The 26,099-nt window shown below is 44.6% G+C and overlaps 1 protein-coding gene across 2 annotated transcripts; it reads left to right on the forward strand.

The window, feature by feature from the left end:
* The first annotated feature begins 7,310 nt into the window (after positions 1-7,310).
* LOC121827491 (major urinary protein 4-like) lies at positions 7,311-11,987 on the forward strand. 2 transcript variants are annotated; one of them, XM_076563545.1, is made up of 7 exons: positions 7,311-7,455; positions 7,801-7,937; positions 9,016-9,089; positions 9,776-9,886; positions 10,241-10,342; positions 10,468-10,554; positions 11,729-11,987. In XM_076563545.1, exons 1-7 carry the CDS (start codon positions 7,348-7,350, stop codon positions 11,866-11,868), a joined length of 759 nt encoding a protein of 252 aa, XP_076419660.1. In that variant the 5' UTR covers positions 7,311-7,347; the 3' UTR covers positions 11,869-11,987. The 2 variants fall into 2 exon arrangements, with proteins under 2 accessions (XP_076419660.1, XP_076419659.1); XM_076563544.1 differs by having other exon boundaries at positions 10,509-10,554; positions 11,729-11,841.
* The last annotated feature ends 14,112 nt before the right edge of the window (positions 11,988-26,099 follow it).

Raw genomic sequence — 26,099 nt, forward strand, 5'->3', positions numbered from 1 at the left:
AAATCAATCAGAGTGACATTTCACAGTGTAAAAAAAAAAAAGAGAGAGAGAGAGATTATTCCATAACACCAATATCTTTTAATCTACTTTTTTTTTTTAACGTGGCTAGGTTACCTCTCCTCTGTACTGCCCATCCTGCATCCTCTCCGTCTGGCTGCTGACTCTGCCTTTCTTCTTCCCAGAGCTCTCTCTGTCCAGAAGTCTCTGCTATAGCTCCCACCTAGCTACTGGCCTTTTAGCTTTTTATTAAACGAATAACAGTGATACATCTTCACAGAGTGTAAAGGAATACTCCACAACATTTCTCAAATTTATTTGTTAAAATAAAAGGGAAAGGTTTTAATTCTACCATAATAAAACTATTTAAAAAATGAGAATGATTATCAGGTAAGAATTACCTTTCATCCCTATGGAGAAGGAACTCAGACTATCTAAAATAACTTCAGTAGAAGAGTATAACTTCAAGGATCGGAGTATAGCTCACTTGTAAATGGTGAGTTAGCAATCATGACACCCTGGTTTAAACCCTCAGCACTCAAAGAACAACAATAAAGGAATGTAACTCAAAGATTAAAAGTATAGTAACCAAGGCTTTTGGTTGTAAGCTTAAAACATTTGTAATGAAAGATGAAATTAATATTTAAAAGTGGATTAAAATTGGATCCTCTGGAACTGGAGTTGCAGATGGTTGTGAGCCACCATGTGGGTGTTGGGAATTAACTCAGGTCCTCTGGAAGAACAGCCTGTTGCTCTAACTGCTGGCCCATCTGTCCAAACCCCAATTTGTCTATGTATAAAATTTTCAGATTTATTTTATGTGTATAAGTGTTTTGGCTGCATGTATGTCTGTTCACCTCGTGCATGACAGATGCCTGAGGAGGTCACAGGAGGGGGTCAGATCTTCTGGAACTGTAGTTAGAGTGTTGTGAGCTCACAACTCAGATCCTTTGCGAGGATATCGAATGCTCTTAACTTCTGAGCATCTCTCCAGCCTCAGTTTTTCTATATTTAAGAAGGATTATAATGAGTACAAGTTTTGTCCTCTATCTCTCCAGCTACTAGCTGCAAACTAAACATATCAACATATGTGTAATAGGCTTACACAAAGGGCAAACGCATGCAGAGACTCGAGTCGGCCAGTAGAGGGAAACCCTGCGCCTTGCTGCACTTGCCTCCCAGTCTAACAAACCCCTAAGATAAAATCAACCTTTGCCAATTTCTTGCGTGTCCTCAGAGTCCAGATGGCTGCTGGGAAGTCTAGTTAAGATTCTTCCTCTGTCATGTGTGGATGAGCCTAGCAGAGCTACCCATTTGTATTGCAGAGATCACCGCAGGTGGCTGGGTCTGTCCTATAGTCTCCAGGTGCTAAACCAAGTGGCCTTCTTCAGCCCTAACTTGGTTTGTCAGCAATTTGACCAGTCGCCTCCACGTTTGTATCTGTCTATCAAAACTTTATTGCTTATTGGATGGAAAAACTGCATGCAATTGAGCTGAGCACCACAGTTATTTAACACTGAATGTCACACAAATTGGGACTTCTCTGCACAAAAAAAACTTATTTATTGTAAACCAATAAATAGATATGTGACATTCGATTTATAAATAGTATATTTGAAAATTGGAGATTTTAAAAAAAATTATCCATTTCAGGTAAATCCATTCTGTGTAGCCATTCAAAAACTATTTAAACTTCTTTTGCACCTAAATAAAATCAAAGTGGTAACATCAAAACTGAAAGACAATTCTCTTCAGAAAATCAGTTCTCCAACTCACAATGATGTTTATCAGATGAATTAGGAAGGATAAAGTCAGGGATGGCAATACCATCCACATAGGTACATACAATAAGCCGATTTTTAGCATTTCTTTTGATACTGTTTTTAATTTTTAAGATTTATTTGTGTGTGTGTGTGTGTGTGTGTGTGTGTGTGTGTGTGTGTGTGTGTGTGTGTTTCCCAAGTATGTGCAGGTGCACGCTGAGGCTGGGAAAAGGGTCGAGTTCGTGGAGCTGGGGTTACAGGTGGTTGTGAGCAGCATGAGATGGGGACTAGGAACTTCAGTTCACTCTGGTCCTCAGGAACTTGAGTTTAATCTGGTTGTCTGTAAGGATCTCTGGAGACACTCTTAAGCACTGAGGTCTTGACTTACGTCCCTTAAGCACTTCTTTAAGCATCTAGTTTTAAGATTTTAACTTTCATGGCTAAAATATTTTTAAATTCTGTAATTTCAAACCACTAATTATGCCTCAGGAAAAAAGGAATCAATGTTAACGTACTATCACTAATTTTCAGTTGAAGTGCATGAAGTGCCAACACAATTCATTTTGATCTATAAAATGACTGACAGTTATATATGAGTCATCTCAATACATTCGAAGGGGAAAGTCCTGAGCATAATTCATGAGGCTATTCACAGCCAGATACATAGAAAAGTCTGAGTATTAAGATAGAAAAGAAAAAGGCAGACAGAAGCAAGACTTGTCTACATCACAAAGGTTCGAATCCAGGACCTTCGATGTGCGCATTCTCGCACCAACTCTCATTCACCAGCATCTACGTATATCAGTCAACAGTATACAAACCACTCTCACACCCACTTGTACAAGGGACACAGACATCAGGTCTCAGAACACTGGCCAAAGGGCTTATTTTTATTCTGTTTCTCGTGTAGAGTTTTTGGGTTTGGTTTCTGTCTGTTCTGCCTTCATTAATAACTGCCCCGGTTACTTTTTCATTTTTGTTTTTGTTTCACCTCGACTCAAGTCAGTTATTTGGAAAGAGGGAACCTCAAGAAATGCCTCTATAAAACTGGCCACTGTCCAGCCTGCGGGGCGTTTTCTTGATGAATGATTGACTCAGGAAGGCCCAGCTCACTATGGAACACCACCCTGGGCAGGGGTCCTGATTAAGGAAGAAGGAGGCTCACAATCTAGAGGAACAAACCAGGAAGCAGCCTTCCTCTGTGGCCTCTGCTTTAGTTCCTGCCTCCAGGTTCTTGAATTGACTTGCTGCCCCCAACTTCCCTTCATGATGGACTACAACTGTTTCCTCCCCAAGCTGCTTTGGTCATGGTGTTTATCACAATGACTCTAAATTTATCTACATAAAGACACATGAAATTACAATGATCTTGACCCTTCACGCTCACCAAACGCCCACCATGGAGTTTCTCTCTAAAAGTCTCTCATTCCAGCCATCGTGGGAGGAAGCTAACCTAATCTCTTGACAGCATGTTCCAGTAGTTTCCTTCATGATCTCCTAGCACAGTGGTTCTCAACCTTCCTAATGCTGCCACCCTTTAGTACAATTCCTCATGTCGTGGTGACCCCCAACCATCAAATCATGTTGTTGCTACTTCATAACTGTCATTTTGCTACTGTGGTGAACTGTAATGTAAATATCTGATGTGCAGGATTTCTCATATGTCACCCCTGTGTGGGGTTACTACCCACAGGCTGAGAACTTCTGTTAGTACCCTTTTTAGCCCTTAAAGCATGGGCCTTCCTTTTGTTCTTTCTTATCTGGATACAGTCAGATGAGCTTTTAAAAGCACACCTCTGACCATGCTCCTGTTGAACTCTTAAAACTCTTTACTTGCGCCGGGCGTTGGTGGCGCACGCCTTTAATCCCAGCACTCGGGAGGCAGAGCCAGGCGGATCTCTGTGAGTTCGAGGCCAGCCTGGGCTACCAAGTGAGCTCCAGGAAAGGCGCAAAGCTACACAGAGAATCCCTGTCTCAAAAAACCAAAAAAAAAAAAAAAAAAAACTCTTTACTTGCTTCTCATTTATAGGAAAGCCACCTGTCTGTGAAGTTCCTCATGGACCCATATGAGCTTATATGGGATGAACTGTGTCCACCAAAAATACAGGCATTGAAAGATTCACCCACAGTGCCTGAGAGTATGGTTTTGTGTAATTATGGTAAGAGGAGGTCTTTAGGGAGACTCTAACATAATATGCCCAGTGTCCTTACAAGAAATGACTAGGACACAGGCTGCACCAGAGGGAATACTTCCTGAAGACATAAGAAGGCAGACGCCTACAATCCAATGAGAAAGACCACAGGAAAAAACAAACTCAGTTGAACACCTTGTTCTCAGAGTAACAGCTTCCAGAAATGAGACAGTTAAGTATCTCCTCAATGTAATACGTTTTATTAATTTTGGGGAATTTTGTACAAGGTACCCCATTACATTCTCCATTTCACTCAGGTCCACCCTCCCACCCTCATGCCCCACCCCCCAAAAGCCTCCACTTGTGTTGCCCATATTCTCCCTGGAGCATGGTCAAACCCACAGTGGCCAGCCCCTTAAAGAGAAGTGAGTCCTTCCCGCCACACCCACGCCACAAGCCATCGACTGGGAAGAGCTGCACCTCAGCATCTCTATTACTGTTTTGAGGGCTCTCGTCACTATTTCCTGTCTGAACTGTTCGCTCTCTTTGTTGAGGGGGTTGTTGTCCCAGAAGCCGTCAACGCTCTCGTTCTCAGTGAAGAGTCTGCAGTCAGTGGACAGCAAAGAAAGCTTCCTTGCCATGGTAGCCGGCAGCGGCACAGACTTCAGATGGCAACATGGCCTCCAGTGGCCGCACAGGCCACGGACATCAACCTGGTCCCTCGGGCCAGCACAGACCGCAGACATCAGCAAAGCCTGCTGCGGCATTACTGATCATGGACACCAACATGGCCTCCAGCAGCAGCATGGACCACAGAAGTCTTCTGAGGAGATTAATCCAGAAAACAAACCATTCTTCATCCCAGTTATCTTGTTGCTCAGAGGCAGTGTGTCAGGGAGCAGGACCTGTGTGAGCTCCAAGCTGCTGTAATCACCCTGCCCTTGGCGTAGGCACCTCACCCACTCCATGCTTGTAGCTTGGTTGTGAGGAGTGTGGTTAGCTAACAGTCACAGCTGTTACCTGCCTCAGACTCCTCTCACCTGTGAGGTGCTGGTCTCCCTGGGGTCCACATTCTCCCCTCAATGACTTAACAAAACCGTGACCTAGTGTTCCTGCTTCATACAAGACAGATGTCAAGCCAGTGTTAGCACTTTGTACTGTCACTCTGGCTTCTAGGGGACTACGGAATCTTTCTGCCTGGGACCTGAATCAAATAAACGTGTGTTCCTTGCTACACTCCTGGCACTGAACACACCTTGGCGTCATATAAATGACTTGAGTGTTTCCACAGGCTTTCTGAATGAGCTACTTATTCAATTACTTGAGAGTGAGACTGAGGTCAAGGTCATTAAACCTATTTCCTTTTATTAAGTTAGTTTCAGAAATGCCAGCTAGTTAAAAATGGGCTGTTGGCTGGTTATGTGGCTGGTGTGGGTCTACAACCCGCAATCCCAGTATTTAGGATGCTGGAGCAGGAAGATTGCCACATATGTTAGGCCATTCAGGGCTACACCCTAAGTTCAAGGCCAGCCTACATGTGAGGTGCTGGGAAGATGGACCAGTGGGTAAGCACTTACTATGCAGGGTTCCAGGAAGGTCAGATCAGGCCCGCAGAAATCACATTTAAAAGATGGTCATGGCAGAATGCACTTTTAACCCTAGCAGTGAGTGGAGACTGGAGACTGGAGGATTTCTGGGACTTGCTGGCCAGCCAGCCTCACTGAAAAACAGCAACCTCCAGTTTCAGTGAGAGACCCTGTCATCTCAAGGGAACAGGAAGAAAAGGGGTAGAGGGAGATGCCTGCTGTTCTCTTCTGACTTCTGCAAATACTAGCATACATGTGCACACAACCATGTGCACACACACCCATGTGCACACACACCATAAACAACAAAAAAGGAAGAGGAGAAAGAGAAAACACTCACCCCAAGTCAACCATTCACCCGTTCACCCATCAAATACTTATAGACCAGGAGAGAGTTGTAGCCAGACCTCATTTACTCCATCTTGACCCACACCCACAGTTCTGTATTGGAAAGAATTCCATGTGCAGTTATCCAGTACTGCCTACTAGGCAGACACGTTGAAGGTCTACAGCACTGTTTCCTAGTTTCCTCTTTTTAATCATCCTCCCTTCGTGTTAAAAACACCCTGACCTGGGTAGTGGAGTTAATAAGGACAGAGGCCTCCTGGGTCAGACGGTCTTGGGTTTAAACCTAAGTTCTCCCATTGACTGGCTGGATGACCTTGTACAGTTACTTAATCTTTCTGAGTCTTAATTCACACTATGGTCAAATGAATAAAACAGTACATACAATATAGAGCTGGTGCAAGGTTGAAATAAAATAAATCTTAAGTACCTGCCTCTTTGTTGAGTTCTATATGTCCCCACATCAAACACTGTTTTATGTTTCTGGTTCCAGGGTAAGTGAAATTTGTACTGCTACAAAGTATGTTCCCATTGTAACTCTGTGCCTTTGTAAGCAGACTCTTGGCATAATTCCTGCTTGGAACTTATGACTTTGAAAAATATTGTTTTCCTTTATTGATGAGATTATGTCCAGTCTGTTGAAGTCCAAAGGTCTCTCAGGTAAAAAAAATAGCTGATGCAACTTGACTATTAACTTAGCAGTTTGCATTCTGGTATTATTGCTCTCTGAAGAAAGCTTGGAAGGACTTTGGGGATGGAGTCTGTCAGCTTAACCTTGGGAGGACCTTGCTTGATAATCGTTAATTTTTTAAAAAAATATTTATTATTTTATATGTGTGTGCTTGCATGAGTTTAAATGCACCACATGTGTGCAGGAGGGCACAGGGGCAAAAAGAGGGTGTGTCTCCTGTAAGAGAAGTTACAGTCAGTTGTGAGCTGCCATTTGGGTGCTGGGAACTGAACTCTGTCCTCTACAAGAACCAGTTTCAAGGGACTGACTCATCTTCTGACCTCGACGGCACCAGGCAGGCAGTAGAACACAGACACACATGCAAAACAAACACTCATGAACATAGGATAAAAGTAAATATTTTCAGAAAATGATAAATCCATCTACTTCCACACTCCACTCGAGTCTCAGAACAGAAATTCTCTACACACTTGACCTCCCAGTTCAGTTCCATCCCCTACACAGAACCAAAGTTACATCGGGCAGGTTCCATTGGCAGCTCTCTAGAGCATCCACTATTTTTCTTGTTTGTTTTGAGAAACATAAGGTTACTAAATCAATCCTTAGGAGATCAGACTGGCAAGTCTGAAAAGGGCAGGAACAGTCCATGGCCTCACATCAGTAATTGAGAAAACACTCTGCAGAGGCTGAGGGAAGGTGGAGAAGATCCAAAAAAAGAAACAAAAACAAAAATCCACTGAACTCAGAAAGTATATAATGCGTTGGGGAGCGGAGGGCAGTCCCACCGGGAAAGACTCAGTCCTGACGAAGAGACCATTCTGTTCCCTACCGAGATGAAGCTGCTGTTGATGCTGCTGCTGCTGGCTTTGGAGCTGACTCTAGTCTTTGTCCACGCAGAAGGAGAAACTAGTGCCAGGGGAAAGAACTTTAATCCAAAAAAGGTAGACTCGTGGGGAACAGTAACTTCTGACTCCGGGGGTGCTTCGGGGAACTCTGAAGTCAAGTGGGTCCTTTGAGGGGAGCGGTGCAGCTCCTCAATCTATTAGACAAATGACTGGCTTCAGACCCTGAAGTGAGACCAGTTGTATGCTATCCATATCTAACAATGCCTGGGGTCCTTCACGCCCACAGAGAGACAGAGACAGGAGGTTAAGTATTATGCCGACTGATGTGACATCTAATCCTGTGGCTGCTCATGCCCTGGCCATAGGCCACGGTTAGAGTAGAAACATGTCCATGTGCTGTCCCTGCCCTTCCTGCCTTAACGACCTGCTTATCTATTACAGATTGAGGGGAAATGGTATTCCGTTGGCCTGGCCTCTGACAAGAGAGAAATGATAGAAGAAGATGGCAGCATGAGAGTTTTTGTGGAGGACATCCATGTCTTCGAGAACTCTTCCCTGGCTTTTAAATTCCATACTAAGTAAGTGTGGTGTTCTTAGCTGAGAAAGATGAAATGGACGCCTGGCTTGGTCTCTCTCTCTCTCTCTCTCTCTCTCTCTCTCTCTCTCTCTCTCTCTCTCTCTCTCTCTCACACACACACACACACACACACACATATATACACACACAGGAAAATGGATATATACACAGATAAGCATATGCACCTCAACAGCATGTACATGTATACACACACATTTGTGTATATATGTATGAGTTTAAATGCACATATATACCTATATATATATATATGCTCCTCAGAGCATGTACTTGTATACTCACACACACAACTATATACACAGAGTAATACACACCCTCACAGCATATATATATATATATATATATATATATATATATATATATATATGTGTGTGTGTGTGTGTGTGTGTGTGTGTGTGTATACACACACACACACACACACACACACACACACACACTGAGCCTGTTCCAAAACTAGAGTTCGCCCATCTGACACTAAACCAAAATTTCATAACCAGGGCTTTTTCAAAAGTCAGAGACAAAAGTTGGTGACAGCAATAAATGCCCTGGGATGGGATAAGTAAAGGTCAGGGACATTTCTGAAACCATAATTAGTGAGACAGTATAGCACAGCTTAAGAATATATGATCATGAATTAAATTTTTGTTACTAGTTGTTAGCCAAAAATATCCACCCCTTCAACTCACATTTTCCTGCAGTAAAGGTGGGTAATAATAATTCTCCTCCATGGATTTGGGGGGCCCATCGGGAAACATTTGCAAAGCACTAATTTGATGCATGGTGGACATCTGGCTGATAATCTGCACAAGGGGCAGTGACGCTGGGAAGAAGTCACATTGTCACAGTGATGGGAAGTGATTGTCATTCTTTCTTTAAATGATAGGCTGGTGTGAATGCTGAAGTATCAGATATAAGTGAAACAACACACATAAAAGTCTCTTGTTAATATTACAAAAATATTCGTAAGTTAAATGGAATCAGAACCTGGAGATAAGGGTGGAGCAGGCTGAGAAAGCCAGCCCTATCAATGTCCTTCAGCACCAGCTCACCTTGTTTTACAGAATAAATGGAGTGTGCACCGGGCTGTATTTAGTTTGTGATGAAACAGAAAAGGATGGTGAATATTTTGTTGAATGTAAGTACAGAAAGAGTCTATATATCTATCCATAAGGAATTTAGTAAACCTTAATATCTTCATCGTGTGTGTGTGTGTGTGTGTGTGTGTGTGTGTGTGTGTGTTCTCAAGTGCTCACGCATTGTACATACTCAGGCCTTGTACATACTAGTCAGCTTCTCTACTGCTGAACCACATCCAAACCCTCCTCAGAATCTCAGTTGCTTCCTGACCATTGTTTGCTTAGCTAACGCAACCGGGGCATCTAATAGCTAGCATCCCTCAACAGGCAGGTGGAACCAGATGGCTTCTCATCCCCTGCCATCTGTCTGATTCTGCCCCAGTGACTGCCACCCATGCACATTGCATAGGACACAGCAGCAGGTATTTGACACAGCGAGCTTATGAAAGACAGAGACATGTCACTGGAAGCTGCTGAGGGAGGGAGGGAGGCCGCAGAGGGGATAGCAGAGGGTGAGCAGCTGCTGTGGCTAACTGTTCACTAGAGGTTGATCTGTCAGTGTCCTTCTCCTAGAAGTTACTTCATGAAGTCCAAAGAGTGACACATGGAAAGCATCTGACATTTTCACCCATCTCTTCCAGAACATGCATTTTGATTTTTTAGATATGGGGGAGAAGAGGTAAAAGGATCCCATTATTTCCTGAGGACCAAAGATTTTCTGAGCTGTATTTCATTTCTTCCACAGATGATGGGCACAATAAGTTTACTATGCTTGATACAGACTATGATGGTTATGTTATATTTCATCTCAAAAATGTCAACAATGGGAATACGTTCCAGCTGATGGAGCTCTATGGTAGAGTATTTTCACACAGACACTGATCTTGGGCTGGGAAAAGGAAAAGAAAGAAACCATAGCTCTGTCATGGTCTTTCCTGCCGGGCCCTGAACTGCCACTTTCTTATCTCCTCAAGACAGAAGCTCACCTCTGTTATCCCTCAGGCTCAGTGGTGGAGGACTCTGAAGTCTCTCAGTGCTCCAGGAAAGATATTCTATGAATGCCAAATTCAGGACAGGTCATATCCATGCCTGTCAATCATGCTGTCAATCATTTTCTCATCCTTCTGGAGGAGCCTGGTCCCATCACTCAGCTCAGTGAATGTGGTCAATACACAAGATGCAGTCATACTGTCACCATTATTTTCCACAGCCCGGAAACAAGACTTGAGTTCCAAAATCAAGGAAAAGTTTGCGGAGCTATGCAAGAAGCATGGCATTGTTGAGGAAAACATATTGGACCTAACTGAGGCTGGTAAGTCAGAACTCATCTATTTTTCTCCTCCTGGCTGTTATATCCTTGAAGGGCAAAACCCAAGGGATTGGCAACCAGACATGTGTTACAGCTGGAGACATCTGGTTTCTCTTGGGGATATAAAGTGAACCTGGTACCTGAACGTGTTCTTGTTCCCACCCTGCAGATCGCTGTCTCCAGGCCCGAGATGGAGGAAAGGCCTGAGCTTCTGGGTAGGTAATCTCCAGTGAGAGCGAAGAGTGTGTTGGCAGGGACTAGTCCCTTGTAAGAGCATTAGTATTGTGCTCAAAATTACAATAAAAATAATTTGATAAGGAACCTTTGAGGAGAGCTTGAAATTTGGCTTCAAATTATCTGGGTTTGTGATTTAGTCCTACCATGAGCTTCTAAGTAAGTGACCCAAGCAACTAAGCAAGAAAACAAGGACATGCGCTTTACATAGTTGTTGTACGGTTGTCTAAAACGGGCTCAGCAATGCATTCAGTGTCACTAAGAATGTGAACATAGATGCTCGTCAGTGTCTGTGGTCTGCCTCCCTCCCATTCCTGTGATAACGTCTTCCTTTGAATCTGTATGGCCTTGGCTTCCTACCTGGGAATGGAACTGCCTGGTCTGTATTTCTCCAGTATGGAGAGCACACTGGGTTCCCTCACCTGTCCTCTTTCCCACTTCTTCCAAGACTTCTCTCCGATTATGTGTGGAAGTCTTTAAATGTAGCCAAGGCTTTTATCATTATTCCTCAATTTACTGAAAATTCTTCAGTCTTTGTAGCAAATGTTTCTCTGTTCCACCAGCCAGCTCCCAAATAATGACATTGAGACTTATTATTAATTATGAAATCTTGGCCGATAGCTTAGGCTTGTTCCTAACTAGCTCTTATAACTTAATTTAACTCATTTATATTAAATCTACATTCACACAGCATTACCTCTTCTCCATCTTGCACCTCCTGTTTCCTCTCCATGTCCTCTGGCTGGAGACTCTGCCCCTTCTTCTTCCCAGGATTCTCTCTCTCTCTGCCTGGTAGTCTCACCTAAATCTCCTGCCTTGTTACTGGCCATTCATCACTTTATTAAACCAATCACAGTGACATATCTTCACACAGTGTACAAATATCCCACAACAGAGCTTCTTATGCCAAAGACAGTGGGAACAAACCTCAGATCTTTCATTACTTCCTTTTATTTTTCATATGTCATCAATGAGGAAAAAGTCATTTATTCTATGCCTTTCATTCCTGTATTCTGGTAAGTACCATCAGTTAGAAGGCATGGGAAGGTCTGTTTCTTCACCCTTTGCTCTATGTGATAGAATAGCTCTGTGTCCTGAAGTCAACCCAAGCAGTGATTGATGAGTTTCTGTGTTCTTTCTTCTTGGCTTCCTCAGTGTCGAGCGGGGACCCCTCACCTGGACCTCAGCATCATCCCTCCCTGTCCACACACCGTCCTGTGACAAGTTCTGTGATCCGATTCCCATCACTGACACCCAGGAAAGCTTACTCCCTGCATCCCCAGAATCTTCCCTGATTACCTGGGAGGACTCATGGAGAATCAAAGGCTTTCTTTTAAATTTCTCTTTGCCACACCCACAACTCTCCATGAATGTCCTCCTGTCCCTGTTCAATAAAAGATTACCCTTGCAGTTACATATATGTCTCTGTGTCCAAGAAAATGTAGTACTGACAGTGAATGAATGAGGGACCTCCTGGATCCTGTACCTAAGGTCCTTCCCCATGTTGCAGAATCTAACCTGACTTTCAGGATTTTACCTCCTCTGCAAGAATCTCAAGCCCAGTGAGTGCTGCCTGCTCTTCGGGTCTCCTGTTTCAGTGGCCTCATAAGGACCATAGGAGCACAGACATCTGCACACTTCTTCCATCCACAGAGTCTCATAAATTCCATGGGAACGCAGTCTCACTGCACACTTCCTCTATCCATAGTATAGGGAAAGTGGTTGGCTAAAAAAAACCCACCATGACCCTGGAGCCCAGAACCAGGGAAAGAAACACAGCCTGGGTTTGGGACCTGAGCCAGAGAAGTGAACACTTTATCCCCAAACCCAGAACCAAGCAAACATGCCCTGACTCTGAAACTAGTACCAAAGTAACACTCTTGGTGCCTAGAATCAGTCAATGAAAGAAATGTGCCCTGGCCGTTGAGGCAGTGTCAAAAGGCAAAAAAAAAAAAAAAAAAAAAAAAAAAAAGAAAAAAAGAAAAAAAGAAAAAAAAAAAGGCTAGGGAAAGAAACAAAGTTTGGTTCTGAAATCAGGGCCATCTCTGCCCCTAGCCCACAAAACTTACCAATCCCTGGGAAGAAAAAAAAAAACTACCCAATCATTGGTTGACTAGACCCTCAATACATCCTATATAAACCACCCTGCCTGGTCAGTTAGAAAAAGGCTGTTCTCTCCACCCTGGTAGAGGCAGCTACTCTCCTGGACTCCTCCTTCCCAAATAAATCTCTTTCTCGAATGAGTTTTTGGTGTGAAGATCTTCATTTACTGGCGTAGAGAAGAACCTTTCTGAGGCATCCCATAGTGGACAGTGTGGTGGTATTGTGTTCCCCAAAATATTGTGCACCCTATCTGGGGTCAGAGAACAGAACAACCACTAGATACAGAGGCTAGAAAATGGTGGCACTCACACCTTTAATCCTAGCATTCCAGAGGCAGAAATCTGTCTGGATCTCTGTGAGTTCAAGGCCACATTGGAAACAGCCAGGCATGGTGACACATGCCTTTAATACCAGAAAGTGAGCCTTTAATCCCAGGGAGTGAGGGCAGAAAGCAGAAAGGTATATAAGGTGTGAAAACCAGGAACTAGGCTGGTTAAGCATTCAGGCTTTCAAGAAGCAGTTCAGCTGAGATTCATTTGGATAAGAACTCAGAACAGAGGCTTCCAGTCTGAGGAAACAGGATCAGCTGAGGAACTGGCAGGGTAAGGTAGCTGTGGCTTGTTCTGGTTCTCTGATCTTCCAGCATTCACCCCAAAACCTGGCTTCAGGTTTGATCTTATTAATAAGACCTTCTAAGATCGTGCTACAGGACAGAGCAAGGAGGAACTGAGCAGAAAGCATTGTTGAGACCGTGAACAGAGCAAGGGAGAGCTGAAAAAGTAACACTTTGATCCACCACCGTGTGAGAGATCAAAGCAGCCATTGACATCTTGGGGCTGGCCTGGCTCTTAGATTTCAACAAGCTGGCCCGATGCTCATGGCTGGCCTGCAAGGTCTTATGGGACTTAAATAACCTCATAAAACAGCAACATTAGGCAAGACCATCCTGAGATGGCAAAACCAAGATCATTTGCCATCTATAAACATGTCTGTTCTCTGGCTAAAATGAATGACAGCTCTTCTCTACCAATTACAGAATTAGCTTGATGTTTTTCTCCTTTTGCTATAAATGGGGTTCATTGGGCTCTCTAAAACAAAGAGGATTTTTTTTTTGTTTGCCTCTCAACCTCTCCATGTTTAGATACCCTATCTAGACAGAGATTTAAGACTGGAACTTTGGAATTTTCTAGATTGGCTTCTAGGACCTGCCTACCACCTTCCTGTCCCTTAATATGATGGTGGTCATTTGGAAGTCATCTAAAACAACGGACTTGAGTGGAATGATCCTTTACCTCCTCCCTGCAGTCCTCCAAGCTCTCAGCAGCTGTCTTACCTGCCACTGAGAGTAGACTGTCACTTCACAGACATTGTCTACACTGCTTCCATTCAGGATGCAGGAGCGTGGAGCGAGGCTGCAGTCAAAGGAGGCCTGACTTAGTGATGCTCACTTCCTGTGAGCTGAAGCAGGAAAAGAAGCTGTACTGTGCTGACATTCTACGAGGTTGATTAACTGATTAAGACTGCAACCATTGTCAAGAGTTGGAATGTTGTAGGTTCAGAGCTAAATTGTCTTGTTTATTAATTAGTCCCCTAAATCCTTCATGTCCTGCCTCTATGTGTGACCCTAATATCCTTGTGACCTTTAGGTAAATTGGGCTAATAATATTTTCAGCATCTGAGGCCCATAACAGACATTCGCCCAATCTGATGTGACCCCACCTACCTGATGTTCCCACCAATGCATTTTTCAAGTATCTTGCTTTATGCTTTTCTTTGCTATGTTACTATGAAGACACATGAAACTGTTGCCACGTTGGAATATGTTATTTGGTGTAGCCTGAATCCTGGGCCATGGTCACTCATATTTGGCGCTCTCTCTCTCTCTCTCTCTCTCTCTCTCTCTCTCTCTCTCTCTCTCATACACACACACACACACACAGATTTATTGTTGGGGGAGGGGTGATCCCATGGGGGGTGTAAAGGCCAGAGGACACCTTTTGGGAGTTCATCCTCTCCTTCCACTGTGTGTGTGCCAGGGATTGGATTCAGGTTATCAGTTGTTGTGAGATCATCTTTTTGTACACTGTGAAGATGTGTTTTTACCTAAGGCACCTTCTGATTGGTTTAATAAAGAGCTGAATGGCCAATAGCGAGGCAGGAGAGAATAAGTTGGACTTCTAGGGAGAGAGAGGAACTTGGGAAAAATCTGAGGCATGTAGGATTAAGCCAGGGAGACATGGAGGGAGTTGGATGTACAGTATGCAGGAGAGGTAACAAGTCACATGGCAGAATGTAAATTAATATAAATGGGTTAATTAAAGTAATAACAGCTAGTTGGGACCAAGCCTAAGCTAAGGCCAAGCTTTCATAATTAATAAGTTTCCATGTCGCTATTTGGGAACTGGCAGTACAAAAGAAGTCTGACTACAATCAGTCTTGGCAGTCAGTTCCTTTGCCTGCTGGGATATTTGGCCAGCTTCAGAATAACGTTGTAGAATATTACTTTAACTAGGCAAAGATGTGTTTCATTTGTTTGTGTTGTGGAATATTGCTTTAACTATGTAAAGATGTGTTACATTTGTTTATACTGCATTTGTTTAATTATGTAAAGATGTGTTGCATTTGTTTATGTTGCATTTGTTTAGTTATGTAAAGATGTGTTGCATTTCTTTCACCTTGCCTGCCTAAGGCACCTGATTGGTCTACTAAAAATCTGAACGACCAATAGCTAGTGGAGGGAAAGGCAGAGCTAGGGGCAGAGAGGATAAGAGGAGAGAAAGGAGAAGAAAATGAGGGAGAAAGAGAGGGAGGAGCCTGGGGCCAGCCAGACATGGAGTAGGACACACAGAATGAAAGAAAGGTAAAAAGCCCTGAGGCAAAACATACATGAAGAGAACCAGGTTAAATTAAGTTCTAAGAGCCAGTGGGACAAGCACAAGCCAAGGCCGAGCATTCATAGCTAATATTAAGTCTCTGTGTCATAATTTGAGAGCTGCCTGGTGGCCCAAAGAAAGCCTGCTGCAGAAGACACTCTCTCTTATTCTGTTGGAGGGAAGAGCTGAGCTTTTACACCTGCACTCACTTCCCACGTGGCCGGCTGCAGCCCGAATGCCGGCTTTGGTAGGTTTTGCTGAAAACAGTAATCACAGCAATCACTCGAATGGTTTTTATCTGTGCTTCTCCAGCTCCAGTCTTTATCGGGGCACAGTTTGTCTTCTAAGACACAATCAACAATCATTCGACCAAAGGTTTACCACCATGTAATTAAAGGCACCAGATTTCCAGGCTGTGGTGTCTGAAATCTTGATCCCGATACTGACCTTCTGGCCAGCTTAAGTTCTAGGAGTTGTTTTAGCTGGTGCATCTCTACCACATCACACGTCCTCTAATCTTTGGCTAACAGAACTCACAACAAACTAGATGCTATATTCACAAAGAAAGCTCTAGGTCAGCAGACAGCCTCTGAAACATGCAACATGCCGCCAGGCGATGGTGGCCCACGCCTTTAATCCCAGCACTCGGGAGGCAGAGCCAGGCGGAGATGTCTGTGAGTTCAAGGCCAACCTGGTTTACAGAGTGAGTTCCAGGACAGGCTCCAAAGCTATACAGAAAAACTCTTTCTCAAAAAAAGAAACCAAAAAGAAAAAGAAAGAACATAAAAACCTCGAGATGTCTATTAGCTGATTTCCTTAAAGATATCAAGAAACAACTTTCAACCTAAGTTGGGGTAAACTCCCTTCATATTCCCCCAGCCTTTCCTGATAATGTAAAGCATACTTGCTCCCTGGATTTGCCTTGAACATTCCTATGACTCTGAGATATCAGGACTTTGTAAACTCATTACTTTTTCGTCAGCACATAATTCCCCTCGTGGTTTCAAACAGTAATTTCTTTCTTTGGGAACTACACTCTTCTGTGACCATGATGCTTCAAGGAAGTAGATGATTGCATCTTACTTTAGTTAAGGAGACAGGATTCGAATCTGACTGCACCATCAATGCCACCAACATATCGGTTCAATGACAGATTTCACCATCAGTCACCAAAATGTCTATCTTCTTTAAGGAATTGAAAGAGAATATTCTGGATCTTTGTTAGCCTCATCTCTCTAAGAAAACAGCTCATTGAGTGGTCTGTGTAGAATGATCGCACCTGTAATATTTTCATACCGTTGAGGGAATGCAAAACATTGTTTATGAATACTGTGTGTGTATAACACAATGTGATGCAGGCTGCCTGAGGATCTTGTTAGACTGGAACTCTGATTCAGGAGGTTGGGGGTAGGGTTTGAAGCTCTGCTTTCTGAACAAATGATTGGGCAATTAAATGATTAAAATGATTGGACAGACACCTACTAGCTCTCCACGGAATTAACTCTTTGGAAGCAAATGAAGGAAATGAGTGAGGCCGGGGATGCAATGCATACCAGGTATTTTTCTACTGGTGATTTTAGGAGGAGATAATGGATAAGAGGACCTGGAAGACAGGACAAAGTGTCCAGAGATATTGCTTGTGGATGTCCAGATATACTGCTTGTTAGATGTGTGGATGGCTAACTAAGTCCAGTATTATATAACCAAATATTATAGTGTTAGTATCTAATAGAAATTGATTATAAAAGAGTGTGCTGGGGGAGTGGGCTGAGGAATTGACTCAGTAAAGTGTTTGCTGCACAGGGATCCCCAGGAGCCAGGGGAAGCAAGCCAGGCCTCTAGTACCAGCCCTGGGGAGGGAGAGAAAGGAGAATCACTAGTGCTTAGTAAATCAAGAGTCAACCAGCAAACTCCAGGTTGAGAGAGAAACCTTACCTATCTACACTAGCAAAATTAATCAAAAGACCCAATCCTGTGGGATTCTCAGAAAGTCCTTGCCTCCATAATAAAGAAATGCTATTCCTACATTCAATAATTTTCTTATCCCACCTAGTAAATATTAAAATCAAGATCCAATAAAATAAAATTGTTTGTAAGTAATGAAATTCTCAGAGCAAGGTTCAAGAACACTGCTAGACATATAAATGAGTCAACCACCAGTTTTGACATTTAATTTAAAAGTATTAACCTGCCCACAGAGAAAGAGGAAAATGCAGTCTCCAAGGAGAGAACAAAGCAGTGGAAACTGATGTTTTGTTAACATTGAGACATTAAATTACCGACCAACTGCTCTATGGAAACTACCATGTGCCAGCTGATGATTCTGGAGTCCACCAGGCAGAAAGGAAACAATGCCAAATGACACAGGAGTCTGTACAAAGCCAGGAAACCTGCCAACCACAGGGGAGTGTCTTACTTTTACCCACGATCTTAAAAGACATCGACGGTTTGAACAACACGATAATGACATATTGGGCTGTTCTAATACGTAGAGGGAAAACGTGTGATAAAAAGAAGATGAAGGAAGAGTGAAGACTAGAACCACACTGTTTAAAGTTCTTATTCTAAGGATGGTTGCTATAACACCCTTAAAGATGGGCTGCAAGAAGTTATGAATGTACTCCACCCCTCCAGTAACCATTCAGATGACATAATAAAAACGTCTACAACTAAGTCAACAAGGAAGATGACTTCATTAATTAAAGTAAAATTTTCATCTAGGGTGGCACATGCCTGTAGCTCCAGAACATGGGAAACTGAGGCAGAAGGATCAAAAATTTGAGGCCAGGCTGGACTACATCATAAGTTTAAGACAGCTTAAACTGTGCAGTGAGTTCTAGGCAAACTGAGGCTGTCTAGTGAGACCTCCCCCCTCTCTAAAAAATAAGAGACTGGGAGGAGGGAGAAAGGGAGTAGAGAGGGAAAGAGAAGAGGGTGACAGACTGAAAACAAGCGAGATAACATATGAACCGTTTCTAGCTGCTGCCCAGGAGCATTCCCAGAACATCAACCACGGGCCCACGAGCCCTCCATCCCTGCCAGACCCCAGAGCTGCACTGAATGGATCTTCAGAACGCCTTTGGACCTTGCCAGCTAGAATTTGACACGAGGGAATATGAGCAAATATGATTTGTCAAAGTCAGTTTTCCCCAGAAAGCCTGCCCATTCCACACATCCACCAGTTTCCTGAGTGTTCTTGTGTTTCCACACAACTTCCAGCCTGGGTAGAACTGCTTCGGTTTTCTTGTGTAGATCAGAATCTTAATGATGGTGTCATTAGCATGTTCCTGAACACGAGGGACTTCGGGGTCAATTCCTCCACTGTGAATTTTCATCGTTAGTAAATCATTTTGTATTTTCATTTTTTAGATAGGCTTTCTCTGTGCAGCACTGGCTGGCTTGGAACTCACTATATAGACCAGACCAACCTTGAACTCACAAAGATCTGCCTGACTCTGCTTCCCCAATGAGGGAATTAAAGGTGTGCCACCATGCCCAGCCTCATATCTATTTTCTTATGAAAATTTATTTTCTGGTGAGCAGGCATATGGGAGTCCCTGGATAGTGTAGTCTGTTGACTTCACATATGATAAATGTCCTCACTTCCTCTTCCACTGTTACCTTTACCCACAGTGTTGATGAGTGATACCTGATGACATCCCATGTAATCAGATCCACCAGATTGGAGCAGGGTTTATTTCCAGCTTCTAAGTTTTTGCTGTGGAAGCTTTTCGCTGCTTCTTGTATATAAGTGTTCTGTATTTTCTCTTACTAACTTCATAGTTTTATCTATTACATATAAATGTTTATTAACTGTCTTCATGTTACTATAATGTCTGAGATAATTAACATATAAAGAAAAGAGATTGTGGTGGCACATACCTTTATTGAAAGCACTCAGGAGGCTGAGGCAGGTGGATCTCTGAGTTCAAGGCCGATCTAGTCTACATTGTGAGTTACAGGCTGTATGAGAGAGAAAGATTGAGTTATTTGGATTCAAAATTCTGAAGGCTCTAATCTAGCATCAGAGGGCTCATGCATTCAGTCTCTCACAAGGGCACAACATCCTAATAGAAGCACATAGCGGAGGGAACTACCCTCCTCCTGAGAGAACAGGAAGATGCCAGGCTCCCACCATACCCCTCAGTGGCACCTCTCCCCCACCATGACCTAAGGTTGCCCATGAGCCCCACACCTCCTAAGGTGACACACACACCTCACAGCGCCACCCTAGGGACAAAGTCTCTAGCTCATCAGTTTTTGAGGACCATCATCCAAACCACAGCCAAACCTTCAGTGTGGTGAGTCTGCTTTGTGTGTCAGGGGAAGTAGGAGTTTGGCTTCCCAGCCCCATTTTGTTTGCTCACTGATACTTACTGCTGCCTCTATCATACAGTCAATCGAGTGTATCCAGAGGATGACGGCAGAGTGCGTAACGGGCCACGGACTGACTGGTGTGTTCGTGTGCCAATATAACAGTCCTGGGGAGTCCAAGTGTTTATTATTTAGGTGGTATATACATTTCCTTGTTTTGCATTGTGACCCTCGAGGTCTAGACTCTCTACTACCCGTCCTGTGGAGACAGGCACACTGATGATCTCCTTTTCCAATGTTAACTCCAACAGCTCTACACTGCGGGTCTTTGTTCTACATCCTTTTCCCTGGGGTAAACAGAGCTGCCAGACTAGAGCCCTGAATGTGCCTGGAATAAAACAGGCATTGGGGATGTGATTTAAGGTGTAGATTGTTTTAAAGTCTTGCTACTGTTCCCTTTAACACCACGAATCACCTTAGTTCAAGCAGATGAAAGTCAGATCAATGTCAAATAGATCTCTAGAGTAAATATCAAGCCCTGGTGCTCTCAGGTTATTCTAGGGAATTCAGGGTCAGTGCTAAGACCCCTAATCCCTGTGCCTGGCTTGGAAGATTTGTCCCTTTGATGTTGTTCTAGCAAAACAGAATTCAGTTCACACTGTCCCTGGACACAAGCCCTCTATGGTACTAACTATTGTTTCTTAAAATTAGCATTTCAAAAACATTTTACCTGGGCTTCCAAAAGTTTTTGGTAGAACTGGTTTCTGTTGAGAGAATAATGGACAATTCCTGGCTAACCACTCGCTGAAGAGAGAACTGGTCCATCAGGCTGATCCAGAGAGCCTGGCTCTGCTCCTCAGGCTACTAGGCATCAGAGTTCAAGGCCGATTATCACCCAGCTGCCAGGATCCCCACATCCCCACAGGATCTCAGAGGTCCCCTCTTATCCAGGGGATCAGGTCCTAAGCTGTGCAGTGAATGTGGGAAGCCATAAGGAGTAATAAACTCTGTGTTTTCTCTGTGCACATGCCAACAGTAGAGTTTAATTTAGAATTTGGGTATTTTAAAGATTAACAACAATAGCTAATATAGTAATTATGGTAGTACACTATAACACAAGTGATTCAGAACTTACAAATTAATTACAAATTAGAATTCCTATTTAATATTTCCAGACTGCAGCTAACCAAGGGTAGCTGAGTCTAAGGAAATCAAGACAACCTACACGGGGAACAGGGAAATTAGCACAGAGGCTGGAGAGATGGCTCATGGTCAAGAGTGCTTGTTCTTGTAGTGGACCTGGGTTTGGTTCCCAGAACCCTTATGTGTTGGCTCACAACACCTCCAACTCCAGTTCTAGAGCATCTGCTGCTGTCTTCTGGCATACATACATACATACACACACACATAAATACATACACACATGCATACACACACACACATACATACATACATACACACATACATACATACACACACATACATACACACACATACATACATACACACATACACACATACATACATACACACATACATACAAACATACACACACACATACATACATACAAATGTACATACATACACACATACATACACACATACATACATACATACATACATACAAATGTACATACATACAAACATGCATACACACATACATACAAACGTACATACATGGTGCACATAAACTTACACAGGCAACAAGAGAGACAGAGAGAAAAAATTAAAATTTTAAAAGCAGTCACCACAGGTCTCCAGTTAAACGTGGCAAATTGGGCATTTGGTCATCCTTCCTTCCCCCGAAGCCTTACCTAGACCCTAAAAGCTAAGGTCTTCACGTGAAGAAGAGAGGCTTGCAGCAGAAGCTCTCGAAGATGGAAAGGATGCAGAGGAAGTAGCAGCAGGCAGAGATGCCGTAATCTCAGAAGTGCTGGCCGTTTCCTTCCTCCCCAGGGAGAGATCAACACCGGACAGAGAGCTCAGGGTAACAGTGACCCTGCGCTGACTTTCCAGTTAACAAGGAAGCCCTGAGATTCCCAGCTGCATCCACTTGGAGGGTCCACTTGAGAACAGTCCCGATTGTCCACAGCACCAGCTGCTTCACATTTAGCTTCTCCACAGAATGGGTCAGAGCTGTCCAGTGGAGGGCAGCAAACTTCATGGGGCAATCTGGAAGGGGGCCCTGTTACATGATTCCCTTCTGTAGCAAGATTCTGGGCAGTTCTGAAAGTCACAGCCTCCATGGCCCTCCATCCTCCCCACCTGTTGGCTCCCAGCCCTCCTCCATCTGCAGATGCTGGGGTGTGGCTTTCCCTTCACTTCCTGGGGTCTCGGGGTCTGGTTCCAGTGGTTATAACTTCGCTTTGCACCCAAGCAGACCCCAAACACCAAACCTTCTGCCTGCTGGGTGAGATGAAAGAGACAAAGGCATTGTGTGTGTGTGTGTGTGTGTGTGTGCGCGTGTGTGCGTGCGTGCGTGTGTGTGTGTGTGTGTGTGTGTGTGTGTTTGTGTGCGCGCACGTGTGCGCAAGTGCGTGCGTGCGTGCATGTGTGTGTGTGTGTGTGTGCGTGTGTGTGTGTGTGTGTGTGTGTGTGTGTGTGTGTGTGTGTGTATTGTATGCATGTGCCCATGGAGGCCAGAGACTGACCTCAGGTATCTTTTATTGTTCCCCACCTTATTTTTGGAGGCAGGCTTTCACACTGAACCTGTAGCTCACCGTTTGGCTAGTCTGGTTGTCCAGTGAGTCCCAGGATCAGCCTCCTCAGCCCAGCAGTGGATCACATGAGTGCCACCACGCCTGGCTCGCATGTGTGTGCTGAGGATCTGAACTCAGGTCCTCATGCTGCACAGCAAGTTCTTTGCCCACTCAGCCATCCCCCAGCCTCAGAGACCAGACCACTCTCATCAAACTTAGACCTGAATCCCACTGCCTCTCCCTCTAATGTAGCACGGCACAAGACAGGCCTTCCCAACACAATAACCCTGCTCCAAATGTCAACGTCAGGAACCTGGCAGGAGATGGTCTAACATGGGCTTCATGAGCTTGCTGGGGGTGTACTTAGAGTACTTCGTTGGTACTGAAATGAAGTCTTTGCACAGACCATCTCAACACAGGTGCGCTGAGATTAAATAATATTAGACATCAGATTTTTTAAGATAACTATTTTTCTGTAGTTATCTCCAGAGCTCCAATTTCTGCCTCCAACAGTAAACAGTCTCGTGCATTTCAGACAAACCTTGGCATACATGTGTATTGTGGCCCTTAGCAGGACCCTGTTTTACACCTTCTGCCTGGGGTGTGAGACAATGGACCCTGAAGACTTGATGGCTTTCTGGAACTTCTGGAGACCTGGGTGCCCAGGTCTCCTCACTGGGTCCTGTCAGCCTTGGCCAGATCTCTGCTCTCCTGAAGTATCAGCTTCCTCTTCACTTCTCGCCCTGACTGTTGTCAATCTGCTCAGCTGCTCCAGTATTTGTCAGAGGAGATCCAGGAAGGACTGGGCAGAGCCGGGCCACTCAGGGTCCCAGAAGGATGGTCTCCTGGCTGGGTGGCAGGGAGTCTTGGACCACCTGTCATAAGGTGCCAGGATTTCAGCAGGTGGAATCAGATCTGTGGGTCACTGCCGGTTAGTGGCTTTAAGCCTTCCAGAATAGCCACCTATTTAGGGGTCAAGTGGCCCAGACAAGGCCTCTGCTGTGGCTTCAGCCATCAAGGGGCAGTTGCTGGGGCCTTGTTCTGTGAGCATGGGCCTGGGCCTCAGGAACTGGGTGCCAGTTGGCAACATGACTGTTTCAGAGTCCAGCATGGGGTATAGATAACAGGCCCCTGCGGTCTGATCAACCCCAGGGTTCAGGACCTCTTTAGCTACCAAGCAGCAGCAGATGCTTTAGTGCTCTGAAGCCTGGGGCCCAGGCATACAGGCTCTTCAATAACCCAGGGATTGGACACGATATCAGGTACCGGGTCCCACTCCGGGGTATCTGGTTTGCAAAGCACCCCAGGCTGCTGCAGTGGAAGTCCAGGGCCAGGAAGGACTCTGCGGCTCTGAACACCCCAGGCAGGGCAGGTATCAGTGGAGTCAGGACACCACACCCAGGACCCATGCCACTGCCCGAGAGACTGCTTGTTCACTCATCAAGCCACCAAGCAGAGTGAGTGCACCCTCAAATTCGGGTTTCCACAGTATTTTCTCAAGCAGCCTCCCAGGTCTTTTAATAGTATGAGGAAACATGGACTTTACAATGGCGCCCTCTGGTGGTCAACTTGAAGACCTCCAGACCTGTGAGAGACTCACAGAAAAGGTGGAGGGCAGACTCCTGGGGAAGGACACAATTTGTTTTCTTACCTCCACATGTATATGCATGTCTCACAAATGCACGTGTACCCACATACACGATAAGGGGTTAATTAATTAATGGACAAATGGATGATATATAGACACACATACCCATGCAGGACTTGGCACCTTGTCCCCAGGGGGTTGTACCCCCCTTCTCTGTCTCAGAGCCTCGAGACTTTGGTGTCACAGTCTCACACACCACTCTGCCATGGGTGGTCCTGTAGGGGGCTGTATTGTGGGTGGTTTGCACGGAGTTGCTGGTGTCCAGGGCATCATGGAGACTAATGACCTCCTTGACTTCCAGCAAGTGGTGGTAGCTATCAACCTCAGCCTTCGGTTTGACCTTGATGTTCACAGGACAGGTCCTCCTGGGCCCAGTGCTGATCCTCTGCCCAGGTCTGTGCCAGCTCCAACCCCAGGAGCAGTGGGATCTTGTTGGGCTGTGTCAGAACAGGCCTCCACATCCCTCAGACTGCTCTCTGAGCTGAATATCAGATTTCTCGTGGAGTCCAAGGCCTGGAAGGTGCATCTGACCTCTGTAATTGTCATTTTGGCATCTCTGAACTTGGAAGTCTGAGTGGTGGCCTCTCTGGCTCTCCCCAGTCTACTGGGACCAGCACCTGTCCATTTCCTTTCAGTTCTTGTCAGCCAGCTGTCATTTAAGTCATGATGTCGCCGTGATCCTGTTGAGATTATGAGATCTGGGATCATGAATTTCCATGCTCAATCCAGAACTGGCAGCCTAGGCTGTATCAGTCACTCTTCTATCACTGTGAGAAAACACCAAGGCCACCTAGGGAAGAGTTCACTTGGGCTTTTAATTCCAGAGGAATAAGTTTACTTCATCATGGGATGAAGGAGACAGCAAGTGGCCGGCGTGGTGACAGGAGCCGGGAGCTGAGCGCTCACATCTTCAAAGGCAAGCGTGAAGCAGAGACAGCAAACTGGAGGTAGAGTGGTCTTTGAGCTCTCAAAGTCCACCCTGAGAAACATACTTTCCTGTGGGGCGCTTACCCACCAACCCCACAGCTCCCCAGAGTTTTCTTGAACAGCAGGAAATATTAGATAGAAGGATTTATTGTGGAGAATATTGCGGAGATAAACAGATACAAAATAAAGGATAGCCTCGAGAGGGCCTGGAACCTATTCCAACAGGCCGGGACTGTCTCTGCCCCAGAGTTTTTATAGAGACGCCAAGGGGTGGAGCAAAAGACCTCCTCCCCAGCACAGCCAAGTGCAGACCATCTCAGACACCTGCACTCAGACCTCCACTCTATGCAGACCTGCTGAGTAAAGCCATGAGGAACCTGAAAACGGGCTCCCACACTTTCCCCATCAACACTGTCCCTCCTGAATCTCTCCAAACAGCACTGCCAGCTGGGGACCAAGGGTTCAAACACCCAAGCCTGTGGTGGCCATGTGTCATTCAAACAACCACTTGGGCTCCAGGCCTTGGACTCCCCTCCCCCCACCCCTACCCTGACAAAGCTGGGCAGTCACCTTCTTTTTTATCCTGCTGGTCCAGTTTGGACAGCAGCATACTGTCAGCAGTCTAGGCAAGGGCACTTTCTTGCCCAAATGACTAGCTTTTACCACAAAGAAAGTAAACCTATTGGAGGTTCTTCAGTGTTCATCATCCTTTTTTGAAGCAAATTGCTACTGCCAAGAGCAGACATGTCTCACTGTCAAGAAAAGCCTGATGTTATTAAAATATCATATTCTGTAGGACTTTGAAGTTTTTGAAGACCATTTATCTATTTAAAATATATCTGTTTAACTTTGAAAACATACCTTATATGACTATAAGTTTGATTATTATAAATGACTACTAACCTGCATTTTTAATTTTATATTTTTAAATGAGTTGCATAAGCACAATATCCCAAAAGAGT

This window comes from Peromyscus maniculatus, chromosome 2 (assembly GCF_049852395.1).
Source record: "Peromyscus maniculatus bairdii isolate BWxNUB_F1_BW_parent chromosome 2, HU_Pman_BW_mat_3.1, whole genome shotgun sequence".
In the NCBI taxonomy this organism is placed as follows: domain Eukaryota; kingdom Metazoa; phylum Chordata; class Mammalia; order Rodentia; family Cricetidae; genus Peromyscus; species Peromyscus maniculatus.

What these genes read in the sequence shown, in the direction of transcription:
- LOC121827491 (XM_076563545.1), top strand. Translation starts at nt 7,348, where the DNA reads ATGAAGCTGCTGTTGATGCTGCTGCTGCTGGCTTTGGAGCTGACTCTA. An exon ending in ATTGGACCTAACTGAGGCTG is followed by an intron (nt 10,343 to 10,467) that starts GTAAGTCAGAAC and finishes GGGGATATAAAG; the next exon opens with TGAACCTGGTACCTGAACGT. An exon ending in GGAAAGGCCTGAGCTTCTGG is followed by an intron (nt 10,555 to 11,728) that starts GTAGGTAATCTC and finishes TGGCTTCCTCAG; the next exon opens with TGTCGAGCGGGGACCCCTCA.